The sequence below is a fragment of the Vespa velutina genome, chromosome 2 (assembly GCF_912470025.1).
Source record: "Vespa velutina chromosome 2, iVesVel2.1, whole genome shotgun sequence".
NCBI classification, from domain to species: domain Eukaryota; kingdom Metazoa; phylum Arthropoda; class Insecta; order Hymenoptera; family Vespidae; genus Vespa; species Vespa velutina.
In genome coordinates, this window is record NC_062189.1 from 14,099,606 (window position 1) to 14,123,776 (window position 24,171).

The following is a 24,171-nucleotide window of genomic DNA, read 5'->3' on the forward strand; positions in this document are numbered from 1 at the left end:
TCATGTATGGTAATAGAATATTGAAAAAGTGATAACGGTTATCCGAGTACATGATAAGATAACGAAAGATATAATAATACAGTCATTTGCTTGTGGATAAGTATAAAATATATTATATTACTTAGCAGATTTGAACTCGAAACAGAAGCCGTGAAAGAACTACGTCTTTCTCTATAGATACATTCACGCGTTGAGTACTCATTCATTTTAACAATGAATTAGTGATACAAATAATTATGTGCATCAATGAATTTAGAAAAGTAATATGATAATAGATACGAATAGTATAAAGATAATTTTGATGTAATTGGGATTCTTATCCAACAAGGTATGTAATTAATAAAGGTACTCTTGGAAATTTTATTGGAAGTTAAACTAAAGAAACAGCATTATCTCTTAGTATTTATATAGACTTTTGTTGTTCATTTTATACAAACTTCTTTATAGACTGAAACTCTAATAAAATCTATACGATGGAATGTCATCGAATATTATTTTTAATTATAAGTCTAGAGGTTTTTCTAATCAGCGGACACACGAAGGACATTTCAGAAGGTAATACAAATTTTTAAATAATATAACAAAAAGATTTGAAAAGGACAAAAATCTTTAAATATATATAATACGTTTAATACGTTTTAATGTATTTAGATGAATCAAAAGTTAAAGATGATCTTTCTTCGGAGAACTATCGATTGCCGACAACGATGCATCCAACTTCTTACGAAATTACTCTGTTTCCTAAGCTAACCGGAAATTTTTCATTCAAAGGCGAAGTAAAAATTAATGTTACAGTTGATACGCCTACCAAATTCATTGTTCTTCACCAAGGAAATCTATTAAATGTAAATGCGTCGGTTAGTGCTGAGAATGAATGGTTAGAAATTGAAAAACAAAGTTATGATAAAGAGAACGAACAATATAATATTCAATTGAAAGACGATCTGAAAGTAGGCAATGAAATATTATTACATTTCACTTACGATGGTTTTCTTCGAGACGATATGATTGGATTTTATAAGAGCTCGTATATAACTGACGACAATAGGCTTCGGTGGGTAGTTCGTTGTTTGTCGTATTGCAAGAGGGATTTTTTTTAAAGAATGAACATTTTTTAGATGGTTAGCAACAACTCAATTCGAAACGACACACGCGAGGCATGCTTTTTTATGCTTCGACGAGCCGGGTTTCAAAGCGACATTCAAGATAAGTTTAATACGATCAGAAGAATTTACTAGCATCAGTAATATGCCATTGGAAAATACCAAACAAATGTAAAAAAAATGAATTTTCATTTCGTGCAAAATAGATAGTTTACATTTAATTTTTCATAACAAAAATTTTCAATGCTATTGCAGTTCATCGAATTTGTATCTGGACACTTTCAAGACAACCGTTCCTATGTCCACATATCTTGTAGCCTTTGCTATATTCGATTTTCATAGTTTTGAAGTAGAAAACTTGACAGTTTGGACGAGACCAAATCTGATACATGAAGCTTATTACGCTTCGAAGATTGGTTCTGATGCATTAATCTATTTGACAAGTTTGTTCCAACAAAAATATGAACTACCAAAGATGGATATGGTTGCAGTACCAGATTTTTCGGCAGGAGCTATGGAAAATTGGGGATTAATTACGTATCGAGAATCACGAATGCTCTACAATGAAAACGAATCTTCTATAGTCGCTCAACAAAACGTAGCTTCTGTTATCATTCACGAGATTACGCATATGTGGTTCGGTAATTTGCTCACTCCATCCTGGTGGAGTTATTTATGGTTGAGTGAAGGTTTCGCCAGATACTTTCAATATTTCGGTACAGCACAGGTGAGATTTCAAATTGATCTCGTTCTTTTTCCTATTCTTATGAAAATAATCGTAGGTTGAGAAAACTTGGAGTATGGAGGATCAATTCCTAGTGGAACAATATCAAGCAGCTTTGGGTGTTGATGCAATAGAAACATCACAACCGATGACAAGAGAGATTCGTAATCAATCGCAAGTTAATGAAATTGGAGATTCTATCACTTATGCCAAAGGAGCCAGTATTATTCGTATGATGAGTTATATCATTGGTATTGACAAATTCTATGAGGCTTTACGTTTCTACATACGTGATAAGTAAGGATAAAACGATAATGACAGAGTCAAAGTAATTATTATAAATTTACTTATCTTATTTAAGTATATATGATCGATTAATTTGTTTTTTTAGCAAAAATATTGGTATCGTCGAACCTAAAAACTTGTGGATAGCGTTACAGAAAGTCATCGACTCTTCGAATATTGATATAGAAATTATTATGAATAATTGGACGAAGAAGCCAGGATTTCCTGTATTAACAGTTATCATTGAAAAGGGTAAAGCAAAGCTAGAACAAAAACGTTTTCTTTTAAGAAATTTCAAATCCACACTTGTAAATGAAATATGGCCAATACCGATCACTTATACCACACAAAAGCAAATGGATTTCAAATCGATCGAAGTAAAACATTGGATGAAAGATAAAGAACAAACGATCAATATCGATATTTCTGATTCGGATTGGATAGTATTCAATGTACAACAAGCTGGTTAGTAAAATCCAGATGTGTTATGTGCAATTGTGGAATAAAACAAGTTTAATCGATTTATTGATTGCAGGCTTTTATCGAGTAAATTACGATAATGCCTCGTGGTATCGAATTATTGATACATTGAAGAGCGATAGTTTTGAAAAAATACACGTATACAATCGAGCCGGGATCATCGATGATCTATTAAATCTCGCGAGAACTGGATTATTAGATTATCGAACTGCTCTTGACGGTCTTCAATATCTCCAACAAGAGAAAAATTACTTACCTTTCAAAGCTGCATTTAAAGGCCTTGATTATCTTACTCAACGATTTTCCGGTAACGAAGTTAATTACGTTTTATACAAGGTCCGTTTGTTAACAGTACAAGATAATTTATAAATACGAACATGAAACTGATTTGAATTGATTTTTATAGAAATACGTTTTATCGCTCATCGAAAATGTTTATCAAACTCTTGGATATGTAGATCGAAAAAAGGATGATCGATTAACGATACAGCTACGACGAGAATTAAACGACCTTGCTTGCAAATTCGGCCACGAAGAATGCGTCTTTAGTTCTCTAGAATATTTCCGTAGTATGATAAACGCAGTTTCCCGGTAAGATATTAGTCGATATTGTCTCGTTGACGATTATTATAAGTCTTATTATTCGTAATAATCGTAAAATCTTTCCGTTCGAAGGATTGAACCGAACCAAAGATCGGCAGCATATTGTATGGGTGTACTTTATGGTAATGTCGATGATTGGAACTTTTTATGGAATCATTACAAAACTTCGAAAGTGGTATCTGAACAATTGGTTATACTAAATGCTCTTGGATGCAGCAACGATACCGATATCTTGAAACAGTGAGATAGATTGAAGATATCTTTTTTATAGCTAAACGATAAACGATCATTCTCTTAAAAGTTTTTTTTACTCTTTAGATATCTTAAATATGCCATTTCACCTTACGAAAAACACAAAATTCGCAAACAAGATAGCACGAGCATTTTCTCAGCCGTCTACAGTTCGAGCTTAATCGGAGTAAACTGCGTTCTCGAATTCATCGATGAAAATCACGATGAAATAGCAAAGTAGTAAGTAATTAAGCTTTTCATCGTAACTCAAATTGCAATTTTTATGAAAAAGAACATCCAAAGTGACGTTAACGTTATTATTTTTCATTTCTCAGTTATGGTAGTTACGATACGATCGGCAGCATACTCTCAGGTGCATCTCGATATCTTTCAACGGATGAACTCATAAATAAATTCGAACATTTGATCAAAAGCCATTTAGAATTTACAGAAATCTCTAAATCTTTGACGAGTTCTCTAGAACTTGCTAAATACGAATTAAACTGGTATACAAAAAATGTTGATCACATTGTCTCGTGGATAAAGGATAATAATAAAGTGCCCGGTAAAATATTGTCATATAATTAATGTAATATTTAATTAAAGATAAAACTTATTTTTAAATAATTTACAGATCTATATAATAATGAATATCATCTACCGGGAGATGTAATTCCGAAGAAATATGTTCTTTCTTTGGAACCTTTCTTCGATCCAGGCAATTTCACGTTCAGTGGTACCGTGCAGATTCTAGCAGTGGCCACTAAAAAAACGAATCAAATCGTTCTTCATGCCTCTGACATTACTTTACATCTTGTTCAAGTTTGGGTTAGTAACAAGGAAGTAAATGTTAATAATACCTATAAAGACAAAAATGATTTTTTCGTGATTAAACTCAAACAAGCGTTAGATGATAAAACGGAAATGAACATCCTCATACGATTCATGGGCAAGTTGAACGATGATATGCAAGGATTTTACAGGAGTCATTACATCGACAAGAATGGAAAAAAGAGGTTGAATGCTTTTTAAATCATTTAATTCTCATAAAACATGAATTATTATCACTATTTAAATAATTTTCTCTGTATATTAATTTTTTATTTGGGATAGATGGTTAGCTGCCACTCAATTGGCACCAATCGGAGCTAGAAAAATGTTTCCGTGTTTTGACGAGCCCATGATGAAGGCTATCTTCTCTGTAGACGTTATGATACCAGAAAATTATCACTCTATTAGTAATACCAAGGTCGTAAGCATCGACCATTATTCGTATGTATCTAATATAATTTTGTATAAAAAATTACGATGATGAATTTATTCACATTATGATTTCAGTAATACTCAAAAAAACTGGTATCGTTTCGAAGAAACAGAATTGATGTCAACATATCTTTTGGCATTAGTAATTGCCGATTTCGATTACATGCATGAGATCATAGATGAAAGAAATTACACTGCATGGGCCAGTCCAAATGCATTCAATGAGATTTCTTATGCTTTCTCTCTCGTGGAACCTTTTGTAAAAACTTATGAACAACATTTGAAGACTAATTATACATTGAACAAACTCGATATAATAGCTTTACCAGATTTAGCATACGGTGCTATGGAAAACTGGGGTCTTCTTACGTTCAGAGAAGACAAACTGCTTTTTCATTCGAATGAATCGAATATCCGTACTAAGCAAACTGTAACTACTGTGCTATCACATGAAATTGCCCATCAGTGGTTCGGAAATTTAGTGAGTCCTCTTTGGTGGAATTATATCTGGCTGAACGAGGGCTTCGCTACATATTTTGAATACTTCGGTACATCTTATGTAAGTAAATTAGAAATACAAAGAGAAATCATATCAACAAAACATTATAATTACATTCTCTAAACACATAATCTTTCCTTTTATACCAAAGGAATATCCTGAATGGGAATTAGAATGGCAATTCGTCGTAGATAAGCTTCATTTTTCCTTTAAAATCGACGCTTTAACATCCAGTCATCCTATGACTTACGATGTTCAGAGTACTACAGAAATAAAAAATATTTACGATAGCATATCTTATGCCAAGGCTGCAAGTGTGATAAGAATGATAGAAAAGACTTATGGCAGTGATGTTTTTTACGCTACTCTGCACCAATATCTCGAAGCACGGTATATAAATATATATTTGATTTGGTAAAATTTCTAAGGTAATTATAATTTTAACGTCATTTTCGAACTATTTAGGAAATTCAATGTAGCAACACCAGAGGATCTCTATGCGGCTATCTCCAGTCGATTAGCTGACCAAACATCAGCAAATAGAGTAAATAAATTTCTGGACTCTTGGACAACTCAAGTTGGATATCCGGTCGTTAACGTTGTGATCGATTCATCTGGTTCGGCTACTCTATCTCAAGAGCGCTTTTTCTTTAGAAATGAGAAAAATGAATCTGTTGAAAAAATTTGGAAAATACCGATCACGTGGACGTCTGAAAAAGATCCGAATTTCGAGAATACGAGGCCACAATTTTGGCTAAATTATGCTGAAATGCGCGTAATGACAGACAACAATGAAGGTTGGAAAATTTTCAATGTCCAACAAGCTGGTAGGTATACTCGATACTATAATTTAAAATTTTGACCTATCGGCTGAATAAAAAAATTACATTTTAGGTTATTATCGTGTAAATTATGATGATTCTAATTGGAAGCGTATCATCGACTTTTTAAAGACAGGAAAATTCGAGAAAATACATAAGGTGAATCGTGCCGCGTTAATAGACGATCTCATGAATCTTGCTAAGGCTGGATACGTCAGTTATGATCTCGTTTTCTCAGCTACAGAATATTTGCAATACGAAGAAGATTATTTACCGTGGCGAGCATTTTATAATGGCTTGACGTACTTGCACAACAAATTCGAGGGCCAAGAAATTTTTGGGTTGTTGAAAGTAAATTTCGTGTCATGCATTTTTCAACTTTCTTTTTATTCACTATATACTCACTGATCGTATTTCGTTGTTCAGGAACACGTTAAAAAGATAATGTATCCGATAGTTACAAAATTAATTGATAATCCATTGAAAAGTTCCACATCCCATATATCTCATCTTTTACAAATGGAATTACGCAAATGGGCCTGTAAATATGCTATTAGTTCTTGCGTCATAGATGCTTTATATTATTTTAAGAACCAAATATACCAGTAAGTAGAGATTCGACGATTATAGGAAATAATATTGCAATGATTATAATTAATAATCATCATGTTAATAATCATATAGGATACCACCGAATGAACGACCCAGCGTATATTGTGTATGGGCTACAAGATCAAGTGGCTGGGACTTTCTTTGGCAGTCATATTTAAATTCCAGGGTCACCTCAGACAAACTTGTAATTCTTAATGCATTGGGTTGTTCTCAAAATACTTATAATTTGCACAAGTACAATAATTATGATAATTCTACTTACTTCTTTGGATATTTCTGAGATTAATGCATGTATCTTTTTATTCAAAGGTTGTTATCTACAGCAATAACGGAAAATTCTGAAATACGATATAAAGACAGCATTGCGGTATTCGCTTCCGTTTATGAAAACTCTTTAAACGGCGTTAAGATTGTTATGAAGTTTATGGAAATGAAGTTCGATGACATTTATCAATAGTACGTTATTTTAATATAATTTCTCTTTTCTATGACCTTTCTTGAATACATTATTAAATTATTAATTAATATAAATTATCTAAAAAATAAATTTCATTGTAGTTATAACGATGAGTCGGCAATCAAAAGTATTATGAGTGGACTCGCAGAAAGAATATCAACAAAACAACTTTATGAACAGGTACAAATATTATTATCATTTATAGTTCATAGAATTAGAAATATTTTAAACCAACGTATTTTTATTGCAGTATACAAATTTGACGGATTTGATCGTAATGAAAGTACCAACGTTAAAAAATTCTTTAAAATCATATAACGATATTATTCTTTATGAACTTGATTGGTATAAAAAGAATATTCCACTGATATCATATTATTTGGAGAAACTTTATCAAAACCACAATAACCAACGTTTACCAACAACACTTTATCCGCTTAATTATAATCTCTCGATTGCCATAATAGATAAAAGAAAATTCACAGGATCGGTTAAAATAAATCTTCGAGTCGATAAACCAACCTTTCAAATAGTTCTCAATTCTCATAAGCTCAATGTTTCTAACGTTAAAGTTTATGAAACTCCTTATAGAACCTCTGATAATGAAGTGAAACATTTTGACATCCTCGATATAGTACAAATCCAGGAAAGTCAAAAGCTAATCATTTACTTAAAAACCAATATCGAGGTAGCAAGAGTAACCGTGGAAATGGATTTTATTGGCGAAATTAATACAGAAATGAAAGGCTTGTATTATGCTCAATACAACGATTTTTACACAACCCAGTATGTATAAAAAAGATTATCAATTTATACACTTGAATCTTTGATTATTAGATCTTTTGAATATTATAGGAAATATCTGAACTTCAATTTTATGGGTTTTTTTTTTTTCTTTCTAGCGATTACTTTGCCACATACTTCCAACCAAATTATGCCAGAATGGTGTTTCCTTGCTTTGACGAGCCAGCCTTTAAGGCAAAGTTTAAAATCCATATTTTACGATCTTATAAGTATAAAAGTTTAAGTAATATGCCTCTTGAAAGATCTTTGAATTTTAAGTAAGTTTTACAAATGAAATTTATCGGTAATTGATGATAAACGGATTAATTTAAAAGAAAATATTATTTTTAGTTTGTTAAATAAGTGGGATATTTACAAGGAAAGTCAAATCATGTCTACCTACCTATTGGCTTTCGTTGTTTCTAATTTTCTACCAATTAAAAACGAACAAGAAAAATTTAATGTTTGGGGTAGAAAAAATATCGTTCATTATGGTAATGAAACACAGTATGCCGCTTATAAGTTTTATAACAATCTTAATACACGTATAAAAGATATAAATGAATTAGAGAAATTAGATTTAGTAGGATTGCCAAATTTCCCTATAAGTGCAATGGAAAATTGGGGTCTTTTTACATTTAGGTAAATATTGATTAATTAAGTGTTAAAAGATATTTATCTAAAGCATACGCAATAATTGATCTTTTTTATCAGGGAATCTCAACTCTTCTACGATAGCAATACCATACCTTTATCGCAAAAATATTTTATATTGACTACGATAGCACACGAAATTTCTCATAGATATTTTGGAAATTTGGTTACTTGCGAATGGTGGTCTTATACTTGGTTAAACGAAGGTTTTGCCCAATATTTTCAATGGTTGCTTCTAGGGGTATTATCTATTTTAAAATTATACGATATTAAAATAAATATTTGATTATATTTAATATTATTATATAACAAAACAGGCATTTGAAGAAAAAGATTTTACAAATCTATTTGTCGTTAATGATATGCATGATGTCTTAGAGATTGATCAAAACATATACTCTCATTCAATGAATTACCCTGTTGTGACTCTTAATGATCTAAGGAAACCGTTCGATAAAATCTCATACAAAAAGGGTAAGCATTAAGATACAATAAATTTACCTATTGTCTTCAACACTTTTATTTAATTATTTATATTTTCATGCTACAACAGGCGCTAGCATTATTCGTATGCTTCATATGCTCCTTGGAGATAATGATTTTTATTATGCTCTTAAAAAATATGTCATGAATAATAAAGATAAAGTAGTTAATCCGAGTAAACTTTGGGAAGTGTTTCAATCATTTATGAAAAACAATATTACTTTAGAAACAACGATGAGTAAATGGATCAATGAATATGGATATCCTATCGTAACTGTAAATTTAAATTCGTCATCAGGAGTACTTCATTTTTATCAGGTATAGAAAAAGCTAAAAAGTATTGACACTTCGAGAAAATAGTATGTTTAATGAAAATCTTAAAAATTTTTTCATTTTACCTTACATATTATTGAAAAATATGAATTGTCGTAGGATCACTTTCATTATTATACTGATGAAAAATCTTCCTACTTTCACATTCCCATCAGCATGGCTACCGAGCTCAATCCAAATTTCGAAAATACATCGGCGAAATTTTGGTTGAAAAGTAAAGAAGATTCAATTCAGACCAAGTTGAGAAATCATTGGGTTGTAATAAATGTTCAGCAAAGTGGGTATTATCGGGTTAAATATAATAATGAGTTAATGAACAGAATAATAGATGTTTTGTACAGCGAGGATTATAATTTGATTCACGTGGTAAATCGTGCACAAATTATCGACGATGCCTTCCAACTGGCTTACATGAACAAGATAAGTTGGTCCGTGCCTTTTAAAATAGCATTTTATTTGCGTAAAGAAACGGCACATTTACCTTGGAAGGCGTTCGTACGAGGCATTAATAATCTTTGGGAAAGCATAAGGCATTTTGAAAATAATGAACTTTTTAAGAAATATGTTCTGTATTTAACTAATGAGCATGTCGAAAGGCTTGGATTTAATGATACTTTGGATGACTTAGATCCATCCAGGAAAGAAAATCAATTGAACAGAGAATTAATACTTTCGCTAAATTGCAAATTCGGAGGTAAGAATTGTATCAACCAATCGAAGAAGTTATTCGTAGACTTTCAGCGAAATAAAAAGTACGTATAACAATTTTCATATGTTTTCTTAATATTTTTTCTTAATACTTTACGACGAGAAAATAAATAATAAATTAATATAACATAAATAACATGAAAATATATTTGCAGAATGTATCGAAATGCCAAACCTGCTATTCTTTGTACAGCCGTAAAATATAATAATGATAATATTTGGATAGTTTTATGGTTAGCCTATAAAAACACGGATCTACATGCGGAACAAATTCTATACTTAGATGCTTTAGGATGTTCGGAAAAGGATAATCTCATAGAGAAGTAAGTTCAATGTGATATTATTTTATTGATCAAATTAATAATAATATTATTATATTTTTGGCGACTGTATAATATCATTTTTATTTATACATAATAGTTACCTTGAATACATCTTTGACAAACAGCGATTAGGATACATACAAAAAGAAAATATTCGAAGAGCCTTTGCTTCCATATATAAATCTAGTGAGAAAGGATGGAAAAAATGTTACGAATATATAATCAATAATTATTTGGATATTTATAAAGTGTAAGTGATCGATCGAACTTAAATTCGACTTCGTACAACTTGATATTTGTTCATTTTGTATTGTTGTAGATTGGGCGACTGGAACGAAGTTGCAGAAATTTTCATTGAAATCATAGATCGTATTCCAGATTCAAAAATAACTGAAAAGGTACTCTTTTTATATATATATATATATATATATATATATATATATATATATATATATATATATATATATACACACATTTTCATCGTTTTTATCTTATTTTATCTTATTTTATTTACGTAGTAAATTTAAAACTGAATTTGAATTTTTTTATTTCAGTTTAAATTCTTTATAGAAAACAACGAAAAAAGTCTTGCACCAATCTCATCCAAATTGCTTCAAGCTCTAGAAAATGCAAATTTAAGGATTATAGATAATAGGTACATAAAATATCGCTTACAAATATTATTGACAGATATATTTGAGAAAATTGAAAACAATTCCAAACATAGTTCAGGAACTCGAAGTTTAAACATTGTTTTTCTTACTATCATGTCTTTTATGTCACTTTTCTTACTCCAATAGAAATAATTTTATTTAATATCAAAAGTTCACTATATAAAATTTCCAAAAGAACGAACGCCAATTAATGTTATAACAACTAAATTGAACTTTTCACAGCAATAACATCAAATATAACTTGTTTGCTATTTTTATACCTATATAAATCTATACGTACAAATTAAATACATGAATGTTTGTTGTTACTATTTGTTATTTATAAATCGACTTCCTTAAAAAAATATTTCTAATATAATAACAATAGAAAATTTATTTGTAATTCAAAGACAATACATTCTTTTCAAATAAACCCTCATTACTTTCTTTATCCAATGAATTTATCCATAATATTATCTGTATATTCGATGAAATCTATCTGTATATTCGTGAAAATCAAGATATCTGGAATTATATCGAAAGGATATATAAAAAGACAAAGGAAGAAATACTGTGGCTAATGATATACTATGTTTTTTCAACAATCATTCATTGCTTTACTATTTATTTCACATTATGTTTCACGATTATTCATAAATCATCAGCCTCTTTTATATCCACATTGACGTATATTCTAAATGTTATTTGTATAATACACATATTAATATCGCGCACATATTTACAGATACATATAAAAACGCTTACATATTATACTCTCTTGCGAACTTATTTAATTCGACAAATTTTCTTTTGAGTAGCATACGTTTAACTAGAGTAAGAGAGATGCGAATTGCGGAGATGTTTAGAATGTTCTACAGTTTCAAAGATTTAACAATGTATCTCGCAAATCCTTAATTTTTAAACGAGATATCGAATGATGATCGATATATCATATTTTTAATAATAATTTGACCCAAGTTACGCCGTGTTTCTTTGCAACCAATCGCGTATCGTCGCGTAATTATTATCTAACCATTTTATGTTTGCTTCAGCTTGCTCTACAGCCTGTTGAACGGTTCTGGTTGCACTGCCAAGTTCATCTTTGTTCTCCGTTATGAAATCGATTAACTGTAGAAAAAATATAGAAATTATTTAGAGACGCAAAATAATACGAAAATAAACAATTGGAATTATGGAACTTACGTCTTTAAGTTCGTACTTCGTGTTGATACCTCTAGTCGCTGACTTGACGATATTGTTTATCAAAACTAAAGAAGTACCGAAACTAAAAGAAAGATGGATAGTCTTAATGAATAATCGTATCGACGATAAGAAAATTGTAAAGACGGACAATTGAAAAACATACTATTCTCTTAAACGGGCCCATTTGTTTCTGAGGTAGTTGAAGGCTAGAGGATGACCGATAATGTTTCTAGCTACAGATCCAAAGACTCTCGTTGCGTCTTGCTTTCTAATGCCAGAATTCTCTGTAACCGCCCAATCCAAATATCTACTCAAGATCCAAACTTCTCGGCTACATCCAAGGGCTTGTAAGAGCAAGTCCTTCTCGGAACCCACATTGGTATTTAAATATCTTTGCCAAGCAAATTCCCATTCGACTTGACTACCCGCTCGTATAGCGGTACAATAGACCACACTCTTCAAATTTGGTGAAATTCTAAATTCAAGAACAATAATTTTATTTTCTTCGAGTAAAAGAAGAAAACAATAAGTTTATTACTTACGGATTATTTGTATCCGGATCAGGCATTTTACGCCAATTGTAGAATTGATTAACTGCATTATCAACGCAATCATCGTGACCAAAAGTACATGCCCAATTAAGAACGTCTATCCTCGTAAATACTGTTAGTTGCGGATCACCAGGCTTATCCGTAAAGCCAACTTGCTTGTATACATTATCCAAAAGCTTCAAAGTATAAATCTGAAGGAGTAATTTTACTTCGTTAAAGAGATATATTCGGTGACGATAAATCGAGAAACGTTATTAAAATTGTATATCTCTTTACATACCCTGAACTTATCATAACCAGGTAGCATTATCAACATATCGTCTAAATAATTCAATGCAGTCAGAGCAGCTTTCCAAGGCAAATATTCGCTTTCGTGTGCCAAATAAGAAGTAACGTCTAAAGCAATTGCATAATCGAGCTTACCTGCTCTGGCTAAATTAAGAGCATCATCGATCAACTGAGCTCTATTAATTGTCGATATATCTCTAAAATTATCTTTATTCAATTGTTTTATTATCAATTGCCAGTTCGTCCTATCGTAATTAACTCGATAATAACCTGTAAAATTTATTTATCCTATTTATCATTTAAGTTCTACCGGTATTGTGAATTAAGTTAAAGAAAGATATAAAATTACCAGTTTCCAAGACATTGAAAATCATCCATTGATGTGCACTGGTATTTAAATTTGGCAAAATGATCGAACGTTCTGCTTTCATCCAATGATTGGGCTGAGTTCGATTGAAATTTAATTCCTTTTCGTTCGTGTATGTAATAGGAATCCACCAGAGTGGTTCAGGTTCCATCATGGTAATCATAGTACTATTTTGTAGCATGAAGCGTTCCTAAAGATTATATCAAAGTTACTATAAATATTCATGATTTCACAAAGATAAATAAACCAACCTGGGTGAGAGTAGCATCACCATTTAGATAATTTCGCATTACGGTAACAACAGGGAAACCAGTTTGAAGGGTCCACGTATCCATAATTTGTTGGATCGTAATAGAAGGATCCAAAACTTTATCTTTATGAGCTTGTTTCGTTAGCGCATTCCACAAATCGTTTTGCTCGGCACTTTGATAAGCTCTAAGTATTATCGATAAGAGTTTTTTTTTTTTTAGCTATTCTTTCTATTTCAAATAACTTTAAGAAGATATTTACTTACTTTTCGGTTAAATAATTTGTAAGCCCTCGCTTGAAAACATCCGTCGTAAGAAAATGGTCCATCATCCTTAGGATAGAAGCACCTGTAAACGTGATGATTAATATAATCACTTTTGAAATTTTCAAATAATGTATTTCAATCGTCGAGCACCTTTCTCGTAAGAAATTCTATCAAAAATTTCACTGATCTCATCCGGATGTCCAACTTCTATCGATATAGGATGAGAAGATTGTAAAGCATCTAATCCAAAGACGGATTGCAAATCGTTAACCACAAATTGTTCTAAAACCTTCCACGTTGGTTCTACCTGAAAAATCGTAACGAAATCTTTCATAAAAATGAAATAAATAAAAGAAAAAATGTATTCATTCTGAAAACTCACCGCATTCATTCCGATGTATTCGACGTAACTGGCAAAGCCTTCGTTCAACCAAAGATCCGACCACCAACTTGGTGTAACCAAATTACCAAACCATTGATGGGCTAATTCATGAGCCACCACTGTTGCTACTCTTTGCAAATTGCTACTTGTTGACACTCGCTCTTGATATAACATCGCCGTTTCTCTGTAATCATATTTAACAGATCATCATCCATATTATGAAGGTTCTCCAAGTAAAGAGAAACTATTAAAAAGATTCTCGAATTACCAATAGCTCGGAAAAAACTTCCACGTTGGTTACCTGTAAGTGATCAATCCCCAATTCTCCATAGCTCCGGCTGAAAAATCAGGTAACGCAACCATATCCATTTTTGGAAGAGGAAACTTTATCTTGAAGTAATCCTCATAATATTCAAGTATTTTCGGGCCGATATCCAAACTGTAATGAGATTGGTTAATGGCTTCCTTGCGCGCCCAGACACTAAAGTTTCGAGACTCCGATTTTAGCATTTCAAAGTCGGAAACTATAAAAGCTACCAAATAAGTAGACATTGGTACGGATTGCTCGTAATGATCCCACTCGTACGTAGGAAGACCAGGCCTAATGATAACAATAGTAAATAATTAAATGATTTTCTTACTTTTTATAAATTATCTAATAATTCGAGAATAACATCAAAATGAAAAAACTCACATTGGCTCGGGTTGTCCTTTCCTTGGCATATTTGAAATAGACGTCATGTTTCTGGGCCGACCTATGCTGATCTGGAATTTGGCTTTCATGGCTGGTTCGTCGAAACAGGGAAAGGCACGGCGAGCGTCCGTTGCTTGAAATTGTGTCGTGGCAATCCATCTATAATTCAAGGGTCATGAAACCTTCGGTAAATGTTCATCAGAAGAAAAAGATGTTCTTAACGTTTCACGAATAAACGCAATCTTCCTCTTCTTTCCTTCGGGCTAAAACTCTTTTAACGGAAACGAAACGATCTTCTTTCAAAATTTCTAAAGAGATGTATAGCACTATAGCAAACTCAAAAGTTGACTAATTTTTTACGAGATCATTTCGAGTAGAAATAAGGTCAATGAACCTGATATTTTCCTTTTCACTCGACTCCTTTACTTACGACCGGAGAAAGTATGACATACATATACGCATACTATTTGCGATGTGAAACCGATGAAACTTTTGATCGAGGATTGCCTTTCGTAACTCGAATATTTCTTCGCATCCGTTTCGAATCATTAAATTTTTATCATTGCGACGAGTATTTATATTAGTAAAGTTAATCTTGGCAGATATTTAACGATCGTATAAATCGAATGGAATAATATTAACTCGATTTCTTGAGAGAGGATTATAGTAAGAAAAGCTTCTTATCAAGCAATTCATATCAACCTACTCGATATACTACATATATACTACTTTAAATATCGAAGATTAATCGAATCGATCGCCTTTAAGTGGTCGAGAAAGGAAAAGGGAGAAAGGTAAAACTCGTTCACGATAGAAATGAACGAAAGGAATTAGTATAAGTTACCTCGTTTGATTGCCGACGGTATAGGAGCTTCTGTAGAAACCTTGAAGGTAGTCGTTCAGCTGGCCAACGAACTTGAGATGCACCACGTATTGCTTACCCTCCTTCAACGTGTCCGACGTTTTAATCACATGAAATTGCCTTTCGGTGTCGTTCTTTTGCTCGACAATTGTGATCGGCTTTGTTCTATTATTGGACAGAGAGAATTCTCGTATACTTGTAAGGGACTCGTCGATTTTCATGTCGGTCGCATGAAGGGTTACATTTTTTGTATTTTCCGTTACATTCACTACGATAGTCACCTGAAAATATACAACTGTTTTATTTTTCGAATTTAATACTATCGTAAGTTCGCATAAGTTTGTAATAATCGACAATATTATTCCCTTAAAAATTCATTAAATATGATTATAAAAATCAAACATAATCTGTTATAAAATGGTATAATTGTTAATGACAAAAGAATAATTTTTGTTATTGAACTTGTCACGTTTAATGAAATACTACGAACTACATGAGAATATTTCACAATGATCTTACAATAAAGGATTTCCTACTTTCGACAGTCTCACGATAATATGTTAGTTAATAGGATCACTTTTTTTCTCTTTTTCTCTTTCTCGTTATTTTTAAAATCATCGATTGAATACTAAACTCATTGATCAAATACTATCGAAAAAGATCTCGAAAAGAAAATCTCCAAACAAAATCAGCCTTTCTAACGGTCAATGACACTTTTCTTTTCTCATTGTTAACTGGCACTGTTGGATGAGAAATGAACCGGCATTCCTTACTTTCTAATTGTGATCAGCCAGCCGATAGTTTCGAATAGATACTTTCACCATTGGGCCTTGAAGTTATCGTACATTACGCGTTTTCGTCTTCGCTACTATTGCAATTACTTTTACATCCTAGAGAAAGAGAGAGAGAAAGAGAGAGAGAGAGAGAGAGAGAAGGTGAAATGAGAGATGAGGATAACGAAATGATGAAAAGGGAGGAAACGCTCGAAGCCGAATGGCAGAACAAAAATTCAATTGCCTGTTGAAATTGAATTTGCGAATCGAGGGATATATATCCATCCATCCATCCATCCATCCATCCATCCATCTATCTATCTATCTATCTATCTATCTATCTATCTATCTATTCATCTATCTATGAATTTGGCTTCGTTCGTGACAAAGTAAAAATATGACGTCTCCGTGCAACACATCGTAAAACGTTCGAACTTATAAAAATGATCAGTCAAAAAGCTCTATGGATTCTACGTGGAAAAATTCTTTGAAGGTTCTAACACGTTCGGCATCGATTTATAATCTCGATGGAGAAAAGGCAGAAATGTAATAGTCTATATTTACATCGTCGTCAGGCAAAAAGAAAAAGAAACATGAGACCTTTCTAACGTTTTCTCTCTTAGCTATGTATTAGGTAATCATCCGATTCGTCTTTCCTTTTGATATGTAAATTTATTCGAGTATCAACGTTATACGTACCTCACCGTTGAAAGTGAAATTTCCTTCCCATATGAAGGGTACCAGTCGTAACTCGTAAGAATCCGGTACGATCGATTTCGGTAATCTGACGTCGATTTTCTTCTTGCTTGCCGAGTTATCAGAAAATGCCCTTCCAGTTTGCTGATCAAAATTATTTAGAGAAGTCTCGCACGATTTAATTTTTTCTTCAAGGCAGGGAGCATAATGATAAACCAAGAGCCCGGTCACCACCAAAGAAATGAGAAAAAAGGCACCGAGAAGGAAAGCACCGCAACGAGAGATCGTGCAGCCTTTCGTTCTTCCGAATGTTGTTGTGTGTGCATCCATCATTGCCAAAACCTCATGAGACTGGGTCATATCATGTGTGGACCTATAAATGTGAAAGATGATTTATCATTTCTTCCTTAACTACAACCAAAGAAACTGTGCAATCATTTAAACACAGTAGTAATTAGGTTTTCTTTTCATATATCCGATTTATTTCGCACTGACAATGGGAAAGCTTCAAGAAAAAAAAAAAAGAAACAACAATTTTACTTTGCAATCAATACGATCTAATGTATTTTTTTTTTCTTTTTTCCATGAGAGCAAAAAATAACAATAGCTGATTGGCACTCTTAAGGTTCGACTATAAAACTATGTTTTTTGGATCGTCATCTAAAACAGGTTAAGGTAAGCAATCATTATGAGTAATTTCACGTGCTACGGAGAACGTGTCAAGGATAAGGAATATAAGGAAAGGAGGATTTGTTCTTTGCCGTTTTCATTCGTCAGAGATTCACAGAACTGAGACGTGACTAATCGATAAATGTGTGTTAATCATTTAGCTGAAATGCAATGGACTTCTGGATTTATTTAACAACTTATGATCGTTTACGAAATTTTTATCGAAATAATAAAAATATTATATTATTGGTTCAATTATATTCCCGTCGGCGTTTATATAAACATCAGCTTATATATATATACTAGCATACACGTGATATTTTACATCATGAGTCAAAAGAAAAATGTAGTATCTTTCAATAAAACTTTCCACTCGACGACAAGGCCTTAAGGTTTCTTCGATAAAAGAGTAAATCGTTTTCTCATCGAATCCAAAGAAAACGTTTAAGCGATACGTTCTACAATTGTACAATCCAAAATGAAGTTTTTTCAAAGCTTTTTTTTTCGGGAATAAATAGTGATGCAAAATCGTCGAGCGAAAAGTGTACGTTGGCCAGAGAATTTAATGTTAATCTCAACGTCCCTTCCGGCCAGATTTACACAACGTAATTAAATTACTGCAAGCGACCAAACAAAGATTGCATATTCGAGATAGGGAAAGAGAAAGAGAGAGAGAGAGAGAGAGAGAGAGAGAGAGAGAAAGAGAGAGAGAGAGAGGAAACGGTTGGATTGCTTTAAGCACTTCAACTCGTTGTCATGTTAATTCATGTTTTGAGTTTTGCAGGTTTTTCTACGCTAAAACATAGTTTCCTTTTTACTTTTTTTAACGGAACATTACAAAATTTTAATGACGTAAGATTGACGAAGATAAAACGTGTTGATTAATAACAATTGATAGAAGAAGCAATAAATGACATAAGCGCTATGAACAGAGATTAGATATTGTAAGCTCTAATACTACCAGACTAATTAAGAAATTGCAGTTTAGTGCACACAATATTGTTAAACTCCACGATAAGCGTTTTATTTTTCAAAAGTACGTGTTAACGAAAAAAGCCAACGATATAGCAAAAACAATGTTGATTCGTATGTCTTTATCTCTTGCAAAGAAAATGAGTTATTTTATAAATAGATACTATAGACGATGATGCGCGTTCGTGTAGTAATTAGTGACATTTCAACGTTCTAGAAATTCTATACTAATATGTACTTTGTTTTTTCCTCTCTCTTCACAACATTCTCCTTTACCTCCTCCTTTCCTCTCTTCCTGCTTTTGTTTTTCTATCATCCTAGGACATTTCAAATTGCCGGTGATGTCAACAACAGAAAGTAAAATCGAAGATATACGTATTTCGACGAGGCAACACAGTGCAGATATAAATACACGAGAATAATTAAAATAATTCATTGACTGTTTATCGAACACAGTCAATCAATTATTATTTCACTTCGAAATGAATCACAATCTCCAAATTAGTCGGTATTTTGTCGATACGAAATAAGTTAGTTAGTCTAGAACGATAAAGTCACTGGATTTTTCGTTCGATCCACTAAAGGATAGAAAATTTTATACAACGATTTCGATGATTTTCGATTGTTTCGAAAAAGGAAACGAACACCGACATAAGAAGACTCACTTCCTTCCCACGAGAGGCTGGCACAATTTCGTTCCGTCCTAGGAGAATTCGTTTCAATGATCGAGAGAACGATAATCAGGATCAGACACGAAAGACACCTCCGCTCGGCTCGATGCTCCGCGCGCAACTGCCAAGGACGGGAGCTGTAATCCGGCTTCATACTTCTTCCTCCTTCCTCTCCTTGCCATCCAAGTTTCCTGCTTGCCCATCGCGGTATCGCTTTCCGTTCCTAGCATCCTTCCACCTGCATACCATCTTCCGGATAACCGTAAGAAGCCCTACGATCGATTTCCTGCAGGATGCGATACTGCATACGATCTCATTCGATACTCTTTACTTCTGAGAATCTCTACATTTTCCTCGTACTTTCCATCAATTTGTACGAAGAAACCGTTCATTTTTTTTTGGAAAATATCTTTCATCGGGAATTTCGTACCGTTTCGATAATTTAATCAAAGCAAATATTTCAAAGGGATTACTCGGGAAATCATTGATTTGCATTTTCATCAAATATTCGACGATTGACTAAATAATATCGACAGCATCAAACACAATGAAGATATATGTTTGGCTTTGTATACAATGCTTCGACTAACTAGAGTCCTTTGATTCTGTTTTCCAATAATCACTGAAAAGACAAATTAATTGCATCTAAATTAATTCTATTTTACCGAGTCTGTCTCGGAATTGTTATCCTCTTATAAATTTACCGAGACCGATGATGAAATTGTGAATAATAAATAAAATTATAACATCTTTTCTTACGATTCTATTAAAACTTTTCAACGCTCAATGCATTTGCAAAGTTTTATGTGAAAAATTTTCTCGATTACAATTCTTGTTTGATTTTTATAATCAAAGAATTATTTATTTAGATAATATCATTATTATTTTATTGTTACAAACTTATTATTTTAAGTGAATACAGGATTAATATTAGCATTTATCCATCGAAGAGATTTTCCTACTGGTACAAAAATTATATATTTTCCAATATATACAATAAATTATTTGCCAAAAACTAAGTCATATATTGGACGAACGTTGTTTTGCTTTTATATCTTCTTATGGAATGATACTAATTTATAATTTTTATAATCTTTTTATAAAGAACATACAAGAAAATCAGTCTAACTGATCTCTCAACAAATTGCATGTTCCGTTACTGTTACGGTATATGTATATATTAAGTTCTCATGCGAGTTATTTTGTAAAAATTGACGATTATACATTGCCTGATGTCAGCTATTTCTCCGATTATTGCGCGCAAATGATGCGACTTGAAGGGCATAGAATATTAAACCAAGCATAAAACGCCAATGCGATAAATCGAACGAAGGGACAATTTTTCCTTAATATACTTTTTTCTCCCCGTATTTTTCGCTGAAATCACGATTCTAGCGAGGGGTAGTGAGCACTCTTAAAGAGGATCTATCATTTTCGTGCGGAAATTGAAATCTTCATTTAATTATAGATAAATACATGCATCAATTTTATGTACGAAGAAAATGTTTTGATATTTTATTGTTTCATAATTCACTATTGTCATAGGTAATTTCGATTATTCATTGTGGTCTGATGTTACTTCATTATAAAAACGTTGTATATCTGGTGAACAAAAGCGTTTCGATATGAATGATGATTTTTTCTTACTTTATGGAGAAAAACTACTATGGACGAAGAAATGAGTCACAGTATACACGTATAATTAACGATGCTTGTCACCAGCAAAAAATTATTTTGCGCGTTGACTCATTATTCCGACGATGGAAGAGGATCGATACATTGTCCTGATCTTCTCATTCCATCGTCACTCATTCATATAATATATGTATATATCTATAAAAATACGTACTTATTCGCATATCTTATATCTTTATGTCCCCGATATAATTTTTATAATCATTGTAAATGAATTTAGTTGCATAGAAATGCGAAGCCAATGACTGATTTATGCTAATAAAAACATATATAAAAAGAATTCCTGTTAAATTTTCTTGCGTTCATTCTCTTCGTAGTTTTAATCGTAAGGATCCGTAAAAGTTTTCGAACTAGAAACGTTTCAAAAACCTCAAACATAACAACGTGTGCGAAAGCTTCGAGTTGAAAACTGTTCTCTAATTCCTTTGATTTCGAAATTCTTTCAAATACAAAATTATATTCAACTTTTCGTAAAATATCTTTTCTAATTCTTAGATAATAATAGTGTTAGAAAGATAGATAAGTTTTATTACACGGTAAAGAATATTGGCGATAAGATATGATAACATAATTGCAAAATTAATAATTAGTTCAAACTTGGAAAGCAAGTATACGTCGTAAGGCTTCGATAATTTGATCGGAAGGATTAAAGGGTTTAGATGGAAGCGTGCGTTCGAGTTAGTTGATAATCATTCTAAATTAGCCAATTGTTGCTGCGACGACTGGTGATATGCGACTCGTCATGCAGGAGAGCAACGTTATTGAATCTCGTAGGAATTTGTGACATGTCCAGAAGAGTAAGAGAGAAAGAAAGAGAAGATTGCGAGAGAAGAAACGAATTCGATTATGGTAATGACCGTGATTGCATTATCCAAGTTTTGTCTCTCGTTCTTTTTATCATCTAATCGATGTCTACGATTATCCTTGATGCGTTCGAAGAACATGGAACGGGTAAAGCGAAAGGATCGCTTTTATCGTTTCGATAGGTAAGCCGGTAATCGAATTTCTTCGGGAAGCTCTCGAAATCTGGATAGGGGCGACTTGAAAATCCTCGTCGTGTGTAATCCGATACCGAAAGGAACGCGGACATTACGATCGGATCGAGTTCCATCATTGTGGTGTACCCTTACCGAACACGAAACACCACCATTCATTGTATCCGCCAATCGCTCGTGCGTAAGAGAAAGGAAACGAACGTAACTTATCGTATATATATATATATATATATATATATATATATATATATATATATATATATTATATATATACATACGTCTATGTGTCGAGTAAACATTATTCTCTTTATAAAAAAAAAGGATAAAGCTTAAAATCTCATTTTCTTGAAATTTGCAAATAAGAAATAATTCTTCCGTAGTCGATTAGAAAAATTAAAATACGAAATGTCAATTATCTCTATAGGTATTATTTTGCCGCCAGACAAACGGTAAACTCAGCTTGTATCTGTTACCAGCTCGTATCATTATCCACTTGGCACACGCACGCTGACTTCCTCCTTGCGCCTCGTATATGCTCGTAAACTAAATCGTATAATTGGATGACGAATGAGTTACCTCTTGTGTCAACTTGTCCCTCGAACGAATAACTCGATCTTCTACACATGCCGACAAGTTCTAATCACTTTCAGGAATGAGCCCATTTCAGGAATCGAACAACTTCTATTTATTTTTCTATTGCTTCTCCTCGAACGGTTTATTCATACGTATTTTAATAGAATACGATTATAACCTTCGCAGATAAGAGGTTGTATTTAGAACGGCTTCACATACCGTTAAATGAGAATTTTTTCATCTCTTCTTTTCCGATGATAAGCGAGATAAAAATCTACGTAATACCGTTTCTACAGGGAGTGCGTGCAGTAACCGGTATGAAGTAATTAATGTATTCGCACGGTACTTTTAAACCGAACGCGTTCAGCTTAACGAAACGTGAAATAATTTAGATTTGCTTCGATGCCAGCAACCTTCAAAATATTCATCCGTGTTTCATTGCGATTGCATTCGATTTAACCTACGAAGTTTTACTTCCTCAATTATTCTTGCTTCATCGTTTTTCTCTAATCTTGCACTCAAGAATTTGCATAATATGCAAACCATCCTATCTACTTTAGTAAGTATAAATCTTTAATTCGAATAAACCTGAACGTACTGAGTTACGTTTGATTTCAGCGCTCTACTGAATCATTGTTGATTTAACTAGTCATTCTTCTTTTACTCTTAGATGACAAAACAGGAAAGAAATCAAATTGAATCTTTACTTTGTCGGATTGTTCCTTTTTCTTCCATTATTCAAAATGAATGTATTTTTCATATGTAATAATATTATTTGGAAAAGAATTACCTTCCTAGTTTGAAATTAATGTACAAAATGATGATTACATGCGATAAGGAGCTAAAAAAAGAAGACAATATCATAACTGATAAGGGTGTACGATTGTCAAACAAATATGTATAAGTATATACCAAAGGTCATACGTAACAGAGTATAAATCTAGAAATGATATTTTCCAAAATTTCGACGAACCAATCGAGAAACGTGACTCGTCAAAGAAAGCGCTACTTTCCTGTTGTTTCGGAAACATTGGAATGCAGTACTAAATTCGTTCACCAGAGTGCTCAAAAGCTCCGAAGCTTCGAAAGCTCAGAGTGTCTGCAGAACGATGTCAAGCTTTTAACCGTTCGCCTTTCGTCTTCTTCTTCTTCTTTAATTTCAACTTCATTTTCTTACTTCTTACGTAACACAATCACACAAATCCAACGTGACATTTAAGACATCCAAACATAGTAAGTAAAATTCTCTAT

At 32.6% G+C, this 24,171-nt stretch overlaps 3 protein-coding genes across 9 annotated transcripts in view; 2 read left to right on the forward strand and 1 right to left on the reverse strand.

The window, feature by feature from the left end:
• Positions 1 to 28: 28 nt before the first annotated feature.
• Positions 29 to 11,347, forward strand: LOC124947048 (putative aminopeptidase-2). 2 transcript variants are annotated; one of them, XM_047488642.1, is made up of 33 exons: positions 29 to 345; positions 448 to 555; positions 652 to 1,054; positions 1,119 to 1,274; positions 1,359 to 1,830; positions 1,886 to 2,124; positions 2,219 to 2,577; positions 2,648 to 2,928; positions 2,999 to 3,183; positions 3,268 to 3,435; positions 3,514 to 3,666; positions 3,762 to 3,991; positions 4,061 to 4,442; positions 4,540 to 4,698; positions 4,765 to 5,248; positions 5,340 to 5,578; positions 5,654 to 6,015; positions 6,083 to 6,360; positions 6,436 to 6,614; positions 6,694 to 6,855; positions 6,931 to 7,077; positions 7,180 to 7,258; positions 7,329 to 7,864; positions 7,981 to 8,139; positions 8,213 to 8,503; positions 8,576 to 8,756; positions 8,833 to 8,989; positions 9,069 to 9,316; positions 9,431 to 10,083; positions 10,195 to 10,362; positions 10,460 to 10,612; positions 10,682 to 10,760; positions 10,917 to 11,347. In XM_047488642.1, exons 2-33 carry the CDS (start codon positions 474 to 476, stop codon positions 11,160 to 11,162), a joined length of 8,070 nt encoding a protein of 2,689 aa, XP_047344598.1. In that variant the 5' UTR covers positions 29 to 345; positions 448 to 473; the 3' UTR covers positions 11,163 to 11,347. The 2 variants fall into 2 exon arrangements, with proteins under 2 accessions (XP_047344598.1, XP_047344597.1); XM_047488641.1 differs by having other exon boundaries at positions 29 to 328.
• The window catches only part of LOC124947049 (aminopeptidase N), a 21,469-nt gene continuing 8,338 nt past the window's right edge, over positions 11,041 to 24,171 (reverse strand). The window contains exons 1-15 of one of the 5 annotated variants that reach the window (XM_047488644.1): positions 19,652 to 19,808; positions 17,349 to 17,718; positions 15,859 to 16,157; positions 15,015 to 15,173; positions 14,622 to 14,921; positions 14,321 to 14,504; positions 14,089 to 14,245; positions 13,939 to 14,020; positions 13,676 to 13,859; positions 13,407 to 13,614; positions 13,050 to 13,327; positions 12,761 to 12,960; positions 12,382 to 12,693; positions 12,219 to 12,300; positions 11,041 to 12,143 (exon numbers count right to left, since the gene is read on the reverse strand). In XM_047488644.1, coding sequence (XP_047344600.1) covers positions 11,994 to 12,143; positions 12,219 to 12,300; positions 12,382 to 12,693; positions 12,761 to 12,960; positions 13,050 to 13,327; positions 13,407 to 13,614; positions 13,676 to 13,859; positions 13,939 to 14,020; positions 14,089 to 14,245; positions 14,321 to 14,504; positions 14,622 to 14,921; positions 15,015 to 15,173; positions 15,859 to 16,157; positions 17,349 to 17,705 — 2,952 coding nt within the window. In that variant the 5' untranslated portion in view covers positions 17,706 to 17,718; positions 19,652 to 19,808 and the 3' untranslated portion in view covers positions 11,041 to 11,993. Of the gene's footprint in view, positions 12,144 to 12,218; positions 12,301 to 12,381; positions 12,694 to 12,760; positions 12,961 to 13,049; positions 13,328 to 13,406; positions 13,615 to 13,675; positions 13,860 to 13,938; positions 14,021 to 14,088; positions 14,246 to 14,320; positions 14,505 to 14,621; positions 14,922 to 15,014; positions 15,174 to 15,858; positions 16,158 to 17,348; positions 17,719 to 19,224; positions 19,568 to 19,631; positions 19,809 to 24,171 lie in introns of those variants that run through there. The other 4 variants (XM_047488643.1, XM_047488648.1, XM_047488646.1 and 1 more) reach the window with 4 other exon arrangements.
• Positions 24,005 to 24,171, forward strand: part of LOC124947051 (organic cation transporter protein) — a 6,889-nt gene continuing 6,722 nt past the window's right edge. The window contains exon 1 of one of the 2 annotated variants that reach the window (XM_047488658.1): positions 24,005 to 24,153. The gene's annotated coding sequence lies outside the window, so the exon portion shown is untranslated. The remainder of the gene's footprint in view (positions 24,154 to 24,171) is intronic. The other variant, XM_047488652.1, reaches the window with a different exon arrangement.

Bases quoted from the DNA above. Each gene is read 5' to 3' on its own strand.
- LOC124947048 (XM_047488642.1), top strand. From the start codon at position 474: ATGGAATGTCATCGAATATTATTTTTAATTATAAGTCTAGAGGTTTTT. The intron at 8,757-8,832 runs GTATTATCTATT...ATAACAAAACAG, and splicing joins TTCAATGGTTGCTTCTAGGG to GCATTTGAAGAAAAAGATTT. The intron at 10,363-10,459 runs GTAAGTTCAATG...TATACATAATAG, and splicing joins AAGGATAATCTCATAGAGAA to TTACCTTGAATACATCTTTG.